Here is an 11,711-nt window from a genome sequence, read left to right on the forward strand (position 1 = left end):
CTGAAATAATTAGAAAATTCAATATTAAGGGAGTTTCCTATTGTGGGATTGTTTTAAAATGAGGCTATTTACATAATTTATATCTAATATGTGAAAAAAGTGATAGCATAGGAATAATATTTAATTTGGCAATTGAATATTAATTTTCATAATGTATATTGACATTTGCAAAACAAATTTACTTCTTTTTCAAATTTATAATTTTGCCTCCGGGACTAATTCTTACTCCATTTGCAATCATGATCTGGTTTACCTCTTTAGACCTCTGTCTGTACCAACACATGCCCAGCTGTTATGGCCTCTGAAGCTTGGCATCCTGCATTTAGGTATTGCTCAGGTCCTTAAATTGCTAAAACTATTTCATCCAGAGTAATAACTTGATGTGTACTCTATAAATTTAATACTTAAAAGTTATCTTTGTTTTCCCTTTTGCCCATGGCTTTAATTTGAGAAGTTGCCCTTATTCATCCAACCCTTTGAAGACTCAGCTCCTGGTGGTGCTTTCTCAGGACTCCATTCTCTACTCTTTTCCCTCCACTATTAGCTCCTCTTATGCTCTTAAGGAGACATGTGCTGCAAAAGATTGTAGTGTTACTCTTTCTCAGGGTAATGGATAGAGATTAGTTACAACTGCCTTTGTCTGAATTCTCGCAAAATAAAGTAAGGGTAAAAACATTAGACAAGTACACAATATCTACATTAGTGGCTAGGTCCCTGGATAAACACCAGAAAAATAGATGACAGGGCAAAAAAATTGCAGTTAGACACTGCAGTGTACTGAGAACACAAAAAAAATTAGTGGACCAAATATTGTATTTCTTCATTTCCTCCTTCACCTTAAACTCACCATGAACTGAACTTCATACGGTTGGTAATGAGTAAGTGTAGGAACTTTTGGGGCATTGAGCTGGCTTAAGGGCCTTTGTGACATCATTTCTTGCTTTTAAAAAGTTTATTATTCCTCCATTAATTACCTCTTACGTGTCACTCAGGTATGAAGTTTTACAGTTCTGCTGGCTGTCACCAGACAAGAGACCAGCTGCTGAAGACGTGCATAGGCTGCTTACCTACCTACGCATGCAAAGCCAGAGGGACTCAGAAGTTGACTTTGAACAACAGTGGAATGCTCTTAAACCAAATACAAATAGCAGAGACACTTCCAATAATGCTGCATTCCCAATTCTCGACCATTTTACCAGAGATCGCCTTGGTCGTGAAATGGAGGAAGTCCTCACTGTGACTGAAACGAGCCAGGGCCTGAGCTTCGAGTATGTTTGGGAGGCTGCTAAGCATGACCATTTTGATGAGCACAGTCGGGGCCACCCAGAGGAAGCCTTGTCCTACACAAGCATCTTCTTCCCAGTTGAAGTCTTTGAGAGTTCACTTTCAGATCCTGGGCCTGGGAAACAAGATGGCAGTGGCCAGGATGTTTCGCTTAGGGCCCCTGGAGTGGTTCCGGTATTTGATGCTCACAACCTTTCTGTTGGCAGTGACTATTACATCCAATTAGAAGAAAAGAGTGGTAGCAATTTGGAGCTTGATTACCCGCCTGCACTGCTCACGACTGAAATGGACAATCCAGAAAGGACGAGTGATAAGGCATCCCAGTCGCTTGCTCTCAGGAATCTTGAATTTGAGGAGTCTAGTACAGATGAGGATTTCTTCCAAAACAGTGTAGACCCCAAAGATTCCAGCATGCCTGAGGTTGTACATGCCACCAGGGGACCTGAGAGCCCTTTCAACAATATATTTAATGATCTTGACAAATCAGAGGATTTGCCCAGTCACCAAAAAATATTTGATTTAATGGAATTAAATGGAGTTCAAGCTGACTTTAAGCCAACCACTTTAAGTTCAAGTTTGGATGATCCCAAAGAGTCAGCAATAACATACCACTTTGAGAAGGAAAAACCCCATAAGCTTTTTGATTGTGAGCCTCTTTGCTTAACAGAAAACCTTATGCACCAAGATAACTTTGACCCACAGAAAATTCAGGAATTGTCGGAAAACTTTTTATTTCTTCAAGAGAAAAAATTACTAAAAGATTCATTGGAACATGTAAATGATCTTCAAACAGAACTTAAAAATGCTGGTTTTACTGAAACTATATTAGAAACTCCGTGTAGAAACTCTTTAACCACTGAGTTTAAATTTGCTGAAAATATACCAGATATTTCTTTGTTGCAGGAAAATGTAAGTGTGAAAGGTAAAGATGCAGGGGTCATGCTTGAGGACAGCACCTCGACTACCTCCTTGCAGGCTTCCCTGGAAGTGCAGGTGCCCCCTACCTCACTCAAAACAGAAGGAACGCTTCATAATGTACCTCCAGATATGTTCCTGAAGCAAGGAGAAACCAAGCCCACTTGTTTAGATGTCGGTGTCCATGAAGACCGCCTCTGCCAAGAAACAAGTCCAGACTCTGTGACCATCCCAACTGAAGTTCCCTCGACTGATGCTGGAACACATGGCACTGGAGACAGGTCCCATGGCTTGACTCACCACTGTGAGGAAACCCTGAGATGGACTGAAACTGACTCACTTCTTGTTGATGACATTTTTGCCAGTAAGGTGAGTATAGGGAGCAGTCTTCCAGAACCGAGACAGGACTCACAAAATCAGTCACTTACAGAAAATCACTCCAGTAATAGTCTGCTGGAGAAAAACTTGGAAGCTGTGGAGACGCTGAATCATCTGAATTTTAAAGATGCTACAAAAGAGACGGGCTTGACATCTGCCCTTTCCTCAGACTCCACCAGTCAAGATAGCCTTTTAGAAGACAGCTTATCAACACCTATTCCGACTTCGGAACAGTCTGTGGAGACCCCCGACTCTCTGGATTCAGTGGATGTTCGTGAAGTTTTATTGGGGTCTTTGGGCACTCACACTCCTCAGAAACTCCTGCCCCCTGACAAGCCTGCAGACAGTGGCTACGAGACGGAAAACCTGGAGTCTCCTGAATGGACTCTGCACCCTGCTCCCGATGGAGCCTCAGCCTCAGCCTCTGACTCAGCCACAGCCCATGATTGTGGTCCTGACAGTTTACCTCCCAACCCCATTATTGTCATCTCAGATGCAGCTGATGGCCATAGAGGTACAGAAGTGACCTCACAGACTTTTCCACTTGGTTCCCAGAGCTCCTACCGAGACTCTGCTTATTTCTCAGATAATGATTCTGAACCTGATAAGAAGTCCGAGGGTGTCCCGGCAACTTCAGCATCAGCCTCAGAGTTGGTAACGGATCAGGCCCTACCTGAACCAGTCATCCTAGAACAGAGCCTGGAAACCAAAAATAGTCTTCCAGACCAAAGTTGTCAGTCTGCTTTGCAGAATTCCAGTCACCTAGAGTTAGGAGAAACAGCAGAACCAGCACCCACTGACATTTCTAAACAGACACATCCTCCTGAAGATGTGGCGGGAAGTCCGTTGTTGAACTTGGAGCTGAGCAGCGGTGAGGACTTGGAGGCACAAGAGGATCACCCCTGCATGCTGGCCTCCACTGGAACCAACACTAATGAACTCCTTGCCTTTGCAAATTCCACCCTCCACTCTGGTAGCCCAGCAGACCTGATAGCTGATAAGTCCTTTTCCAGCCACTCTGAGGGCCCCAAGTTGAAGGAACCAGACATTGAAGGGAAATACTTGGGAAAACTTGGTGTGTCAGGGACGCTTGATCTCTCTGAGGATGGAATCGATGCAGATGAGGAAGATGAAAACAGCGATGACTCAGACGACGACCTGCGGGCGTTCAATCTTCACAGCCTCAGCTCTGAGTCAGAGGACGAGACGGAGCACCCTGTGCCTGTGATCCTCAGCAACGAGGATGGGAGGCACCTACGGAGCCTGTTGAAACCCTCAGCCTCTGTTGCCCTCGACCAGTTGCCCGAAGACTGGAAAAAAGAAAAGAAAGCTGTGACATTTTTTGATGATGTCACGGTTTATCTGTTTGACCAGGTATCTTATCTCTGAATTGTCATAGTAGAGAATTCCAGAATGTGTTGGGAAATTGAGTGTGATGTGTTTTCCTGATTGCCATTTTGGGGCTACAGATTGTTTTATAATTTCTAAAAAGAAAGTAATTTGGGAGTTACTGCCAGTTCCAGTCCTAGAATTCATGTGTGTGGTGGGGTGAGGCAATGCATGATCTCACCCTGGTAGTCTGAGATGCATCTGTATGTTCTGTTTCATTAGCGGTCCCCTGTGGGTGTGTTACATGTTATTCATTCATCTGTTGGCTGGCTTGACATTTTTTGTTTTCATGATTTTTAATTTTATTTTTTTAGTAATTAGTAAAATTGACCCTTTTGTACCATTATATGAGCGTCAGTGTTCATGTGACTGCCCCACAATTGTGGTACAGAACAGTTCCCTCACTCTGTGCTCCCTCCTTATCCCATCTGCCCTCTGATCCTAATCCCCAGAACCACGATGTGTTCTCAGTCACTTTAGTTTTGTCTTTAAGAATGTCATCTGAATGGATTCACAAGGTGTATAACCTTAGGCTGACTGTTTTTACTCAGCACATAATTCCTTTTGAGATCATCCAATTCTTGCTTATATCAATAGTTCCTTCCTTTCCATCACTGAGTAGTATTCCAGGGTCTGGATATATCCCAGTGTGTTTCACCATCACCCATCGAAGGACATTTGGGCTTTTCCACTTGACAACACACATAAAAGCTGCTTTGAACAGCTAGGTAAGGGTTGGTATGTTTCTTCTCTGGGATAATGACGTAAGAGTGTGAGTGCTAGTTGTATGGTATGTACATATTTATTTTTTTAAGAAGGTATCAGCTTTCCGAGTGGCTGTACTAGTTTACATTCTCCTACCAGCAGTGCCCAAAAGGTCCAGTTTGTCAGCATCCTTGCCAGCATTTGGTACTGTCATTATTTTGATTTCTCTAGTGGGTAACCCCGTATCTCATCGTAGTCTTTTTTTTTTTTAAAGATTTATTTTTATTTATTTATACAAGCACTGGGTACAGTCAGAAGCACGGGAGAGTGAGAGAATTCACCAGAGCTAGAGCAGGGAGCAGAGCAGACAGAAGGACTGAAGCACACTGCTGAGGGGAGCAGCAGGCCGCAGGAGAGGTCTGCGCGCCATGTGGGACCCTCCTCCAGGGGCTGGGGAGCAGCCAGGGATCAAACCAGCGCTGCAGAGGCTGCGGGCAGCCTCGCAGCCCAGCGCACAACCGCTGCACCACCAGGGGAGGCCCTGTAAACAGTATTTTTAAAATATTGGTTTCCATTTGTTCCTTGCCAGTTTATAAAAGTGTGATTGATTGTTGTATGTTAACTTTGTGCCCTGCAATTTAACTACTCACTCATTCTAGTAAGTTTTTTGGGGGTGGTTTGTGGTTTTTTTTTTTTTTTTTTTTTTTTGTTTGTTTGTTTGTTTATTTGTTTATTTATTTATTCAAGCACTGGGTACAGTCAGAAGCGCGGGAGGGTGAGAGAATTCACCAGAGCCAGAGCGGGGAGCAGAGCAGGCAGAAGGACCGAAGTACACTGCTGAGGGGAGCAGCGGGCGGCAGGAGAGGTCTGCGCGCCATGTGGGACCCTCCTCTGGTGGCCAGGGAGCAGCCGGGGATCGAACTGGCGCTGCAGAGGCTGTGGGCAGCTTCGCAACCCAGCGCTCAACCGCTGCGCCACCGGGGAGGCCCGGGTGGTTTGTGTTTTGGAAAATTTTTTTTGTGGTTGTCTACATAAACAATCATGTTGCTTGCAATAGGGATAAATTTATTTCTTCCTTACCATTTTGTAAGTTCTTTATTTACTTATTTTTTCTTACCTGTTACACCAGCTAGGATTTCTAGTACAAATAGGAGTGATGTGTGTGCCCAAGACATCCTGGCATTTTTTTTTTTTTTTTAAGATTTATTTATTTATTTATACAAGCACTGGGTACAGTCAGAAGCACGGGAGGGTGAGAGAATTCACCAGAGCCAAAGCAGGGAACAAAACAGGCAGACTGACGAAATACACTGCTGAGGGGAGCAGCGGGCGTGGCAGGAGAGGTCTGTCGTGACATGTGGGACCCTTGCCTGCGGCTGGGCATCGAGCGGCACTGCAGAGGCTGCGGGCAGCTTCGAAGCCCAGCGCAGCCCAGTGCTCAACTGCTGCGCCACCAGGGGAGGCCCAAGACATCCTGGCTTTGAACCCAGTCCTAGCAGAAAAGTACTCAGTCTTTCACCATTGATTGTGATGTAGATATTTTTTGGTAGATGCTATTTATCAAATATCAAGAACCAATGAAAGAAGTTTCTCTCTTATTAGTTTGAGAGAATTTTATCCTGAACAGATGTTGAGTTTCATCAAGTACATTTTTAAAAATTTATTTTCTTGCATCATTGTTTCAAATGCATTTTATAAATTAGTTGAGAGGAGCATGTTCTTCTGTTACTATGGTAGATTACATTCGTCGATTTTCAAATTTTAGTCACCCTTGCCTTCCTGGAATAAAACCCTCTTAGTTCTAAGGGTTTGCTTTTTTGTTGTTGTTGTTATGTGTTACTGGATTTGATTTGCTAACAGGTTGAGAATTTTTGTGTCTGTATTCATGAGGTATATTAATCTAGTTTGGAGGGCGTAGCAGATTTTTTTCTTTTTCATTTGGGCGCTGTCAGGTTTTGGTATCAAGGGCATGCTGGCCTCATATAATGTGTTGGAAAGTATTATGTCCTCTTTCTGGAAGGGATTGTAAAGATTTCTTAATCTTTCCAAAGAACTCTTTTGATTTCATGGAATTTTTTTTTCTTTCTGGTTTTCTTTTCAGTTTTGCTGCTTTATCTTTATTATTTCCTTCTCTCTACTAACTTTGGGTTTATTTTGTTCTTTTTTAGATGCTTAAGGTAGAAATTTAGGATTTGACACCTCTTCTCTATTATATGAATATTTATAGTATCTAACACTGTAACGGTCACTCTGTACTACTTGCATCACACACATTTTAATATGTTGTATTTTCATCAGTTCAAAATATTTTATAATTTTATTTGAGACTTCCCCTTTGAACCCTGGACTGTAAATATTGTTTGATTTCCAAGGGTTGAAGATTTTGCATTTTTCCATTATTGATTTCTAGTCATTAGACTTTCCATTAGACCACCCATTATGGTCAGAGATTATATTTTTATGTGGTTTCAATTCTTTTAAATTTGTTTAGGTTTGTTTTAGAGTTAGGATATGGTCTCTCTTGGTGAATGTGCCATGTGTACCTGAAAGAATGTGTCTTTTGCCTTTGGTTGGGCAGATTATTCTATTAATGTCATTTAGATTTGGTTGATTGATGTTGTTCAGTTCTGTGTTATTGCTGATTTTTGTCTGTTCTACCTGTTGCTGAGGGGAAGTATTGAAATCCCCAAATATAATTGTGAACTTATCTTTCTTTTCATTTCTATCAGTTTTTGTGTCATCAGTTTTACAGCTCTGTTGTTACTGCATACACATTTAAGATTATTATATCTCTTTGTTGAATTAATCATTTAACTCTTTGTTGAATTGACTGTTTAATCATTATGTGATGTCATTTATGCCTTTGTCTCATATTAATGCATCAGTTGATATGAAAATGTAATATGCAGCTACTTCGACTTTCTTTTAATTGGCATTTGTATAATGGATCTTTTCTCATCCTTACACTTTTAATCTATCTATATCATTATATGACATTAGCTTCTTGTAGAAAGCTGACCCTATAGTTTGGGTCATGTTTTTTAGTCTCTTCTGAAAATCTGTATCTTGTGATTGATGTTCTTTGACCTCTTAGATTTCATATAATTACTTATATGTCTGGATCTAGGTTTGTGCCATTTTATTCATTTCTGTTTATTCCTCTGGCTCTTATTTCTCTTTCATGGCTTTGTTTGGATAATTTGAACAATTTTTAGTATTACCTGTTATGTTTTTACTATGTATCTTAGAGTTTTATAGTGGTTCTTGGGAATCCAATATAAATAACTTTTCACAGTGTACCTAGAATCAATACTTTACCATTGCAAATGGAATGTGGAAACCATTCTACTCTGTAGGCCTTTTACTAAATCTCCCCCCTTTTCTTGAATTGTCTGGTGTATTATATACACTTATATTGAAAACCCATCAGACAGTGCTATATGTATGCTTCACTTCCAGTAAAATATGTTTTAAGAAACTCCAGAGAAGAGCAGTGTTTTATTTACCCAGATAGTTACTATAGTTACTGCTGTTTTCTTTTTCTCATATTTGATGTTCTAGGTTTCATTGGTATAGTTTTTCCTTGCCTTTTTTTTAAAGCAAATCTGACAATTCTCTTAATTTCTCTCCATCTGGGCTCTTCTTTATTTCACACTCATTCCTTAAAGATATTTTCCCTGAATATAGACTGCTAAGTTGCCCCCCCCCTTTTTTTTATTTAGCATTATCTGAAATTTCTTCATCTTTAGTTTTAAGTAGTTTGATTTTGGGGGTGGATTTCTGGATTATGGGCATGAATTTCTTTGTGTTTATACCATTTATGATTTGCTGAACTTCTAGAATCTGTAGTTTTATGTCTTTCACCAAATGTGAGACATTTTCAGCCATTGTTTCTTTAGATAACTTTCTACCACACTCTGTTTCCTCTTCTGGGACTCTAGTATTAGACCTGATGGTTTTGTCTTATAGATCCTAAGGTCTGTTCCTTTCCCACAGTCCCCCAATTATTTTTATTCTCGGTATTGTTCATATTGTTTCTATTGATCTACTTCTCATTCATTTTTTTTTCTGTGTCATCTCCAGTCAGCTGTTGAGTCCAGTGAGTTTTTAAATTTAGGTTATTGTGTTTTTCTAATTTGAAATTTGCATTTTGATATCCTTTTTATCACCTGTTCTTTTGGTGAGATTTTTCTGTATTTTTGTTCAAAACTGTTACGCTTAATGTAAGAGCATTTTAAAAATAGTCTTTTTCAAATAATTCCAACATCCCTGTCTACTTGTTTATTGTCTTTTCCCCTCTGAATTAAGATTTTCCTGATGCTTTGTATGCTGAGTAATTTTAGATTGTATCTTTATTCAATGTTTTGTGATGTGTCTTATTACTTATATTTTGTGGAGAATGTTGATATATTTGCCTTAGTGGGCATTGATCCATTTGGGTTTATGTTATAAGTTCTGACCAGTCTTCTGTGGATTGGGATTTCAGTGTGAGTTCCCCTTTCCAAGTCTTTGCTGTCCTGTTTGGACCTGTCCTGGTACATGTCACACCCACTGATTGACTGGAACTTGGCAGCAGTCTCCCTGCAGTTCATTTCTCAGCACTTGGGTGTGCTGTGCAGGTGCAGGATCAGATCTGCCATGCACAGCTCAGAGGGAAAACTGGGAGTTCACAAACTACTTTATGGGGTCATTTTCCTGAGCTCTTTCCTCTCCGTGATGTTCGTGGTACTTTCTGATGTCTTAGACTCAGAGACAAAACAGTGAGATGGGGGGAGGAGGGACTCTCCTCTGCCTCAGCGATTATATGTCCTCCAGGTGGAGAGGAAGTGTCACTGCCCTCAGGATTATAGGTGTCTGCCAGCCAGACAGGGACTGGGATTAAGAGAACAGAGAAAAGAGAGAGAAAACATTGAAGTTCCTTTCCACTTTGAGCTCAGAAGACCCCCTTCATGCTTCCAGAACCAGAGCCAAAGGGCTTCTGGAGTTTTCTCTGTTCATACCACTGCTCACTTTGAATTTCACAGGAGATATTGGGGCAGTGAACTCATTGCTGGTTGGTTGTATTTTGAATTCTAGTGTTTTGCCCAGGTTTCAGAGCTGCATATGGTAGGACGGACAAGGCCACCTTCTCCAGGAATCCAACGTTTAAAAGTGAACATTGCTCACTGAGATGAACTGCCAGTCTGTGATACATACATTGGCAGCTTCCCATGAGCAGGCTTTTGCTGATGGGAATTTCTGCTTCACTTTTCAGGAGACCCCAACCAAGGAGCTGGGGCACTGCGGAGGAGAAGCTCACAGTCCTGAGCAAAGCAGCACAGCACCATCATCAGGTTCTCCCTACCTGAGCAGGTGCATAAATTCTGAAAGTTCAACTGATGAAGAAGGTATTTCACTTCTTAGTGACTAGAAACTAGAAGATCGTGCCTTGTGAACATTGCATTTTTTTAAAGATTTATTTATTTATGCATACAAGAACTGGGTACAGACCAGATGCGTGGGAGGGTGAGAGGATTCACCAGACAGAGTAGGGAGCAGAACAGGCAGATCTACTGATATACACTGCTGAGGGGAGCCGTGGATGAGACAGGAAAGGTCTGCTGTGCCGTGTGGGTCAGCTCCCTGGCCAGGGATCAAACTCGTGCTGCAGTGGCTGCTGATAGCTTCATAGTGCTGACACTTAACCTCTTGCGCCACTAGGGAGGCCCACATTGCAAATTTTTTGAAGCTAACTGAACATATTGCTTTAAATGGTCCCTTGTGAAACATGTGGAGTGGCTCTGCCACCTGTCACCCAAGTGGGTGTGTTGTTCTGTCCAGCACACCTGTGCATTTGCGCTCACCTCTGTTCTTTATCATGAAATGATGAAAGAATTTTTTTTTTTTAACGCTTAGGTGGAGGCTTTGAATGGGATGATGACTTCTCCCCAGATCCTTTTATGTCAAAGACAACAAGTAATCTTCTTAGTTCCAAGCCTTCACTTCAAACATCAAAGTATTTTTCTCCTCCGCCACCCCCCCGGAGTGCAGAGCAGAGCTGGCCTCACGCGTCTCCATATTCCAGATTCTCCATCTCTCCTGCCAACATCGCCAGCCTCTCTCTCACACACCTCACCGACTCTGACATCGAGCAAGGAGGTGAGGAGCATGTGCACTGGGGGTGGGTGTCAGCCTGGTGACCCTCCTTGCCAGGCTTGAATGCATGTTAATTTGATCTGTTCTGGTATTTGCTAAGGTCATAAATTGTTAAGCTCTCACAATCTTGACAGTGTGTGCTTGGGGGCCACACCCCCACTATTAGTCCTCTGTTACTCCACAAGCTTTTTACTACTTGTAGATGCCCCCTGCGGGGCTGGGCAACCCAAACAAGTGGAGCCTAGCTCTGGGTCACTAGAATTTTCCCTGGGGTGTACTCTGCCTGCCTTCTTTTTCTTCCCTAAGATTTAAGTCCTAGTCTGAATTAAGGTCCCAGTTCCATCTCTACTTTCTCCTGGAGAAAATAAACTCTTAAGAAAGTTTATGCTGTTGGAACATTTGGCCCCTTGAGTTAAGGATTGAGCCCAAACGTGCTCTGGTTTTTCCCCGGAATGTTGATTTTGCCATTAAGTTCTGGTCTTTGTGATACCAGAGGTCTGGGTGGGAAGTCATGGGCAGGGCACATTTGAAGTTGTATTATCTGAACATATGGATCCTTTTTTTCCCCATAACTAGATTGAAAGATAAATGCTAATAGGCACATTTTTTATTTGAAGTTTGCTGATCAAATAATAACTGAAATATAAAGAGCTTTTATTTGTGTTTGAGCTATGTTTAATTGTACCGATTAGATAATGCCCATTACCTAACGATCTGTCAGAGGGACATCAGAGCTGGTTTTCTCCTGTGCCCCCAGCACTGACATTGACCCAGCGTGTGAGCTGAGCAGATGTGTTCGCGAGAGTCTGGCAGGTGCTGCTGTAAAAGGACAAAAACATGCAGCTTGTGCAGGTGGTGGACAGCCGCACTTCTAGCTTCAGTTCCCTTTTCTGCGGCAGAGAACA

At 41.9% G+C, this 11,711-nt stretch overlaps 1 protein-coding gene across 2 annotated transcripts in view; it reads left to right on the forward strand.

The window, feature by feature from the left end:
- Positions 1 to 11,711, forward strand: part of LMTK2 (lemur tyrosine kinase 2) — a 94,648-nt gene that overhangs the window by 79,161 nt on the left and 3,776 nt on the right. For both annotated transcript variants that reach the window (XM_037507127.2, XM_037507128.2), the window contains exons 11-13: positions 993 to 3,951; positions 9,926 to 10,058; positions 10,567 to 10,809. In XM_037507127.2, the coding sequence (XP_037363024.1) occupies positions 993 to 3,951; positions 9,926 to 10,058; positions 10,567 to 10,809 (3,335 nt within the window). The remainder of the gene's footprint in view (positions 1 to 992; positions 3,952 to 9,925; positions 10,059 to 10,566; positions 10,810 to 11,711) is intronic.

This window comes from Talpa occidentalis, unplaced genomic scaffold (genome assembly GCF_014898055.3).
Source record: "Talpa occidentalis isolate TD23 unplaced genomic scaffold, MPIMG_talOcc4v2.1 talOcc4.12, whole genome shotgun sequence".
Classification (NCBI taxonomy): Eukaryota; Metazoa; Chordata; class Mammalia; order Eulipotyphla; family Talpidae; genus Talpa; species Talpa occidentalis.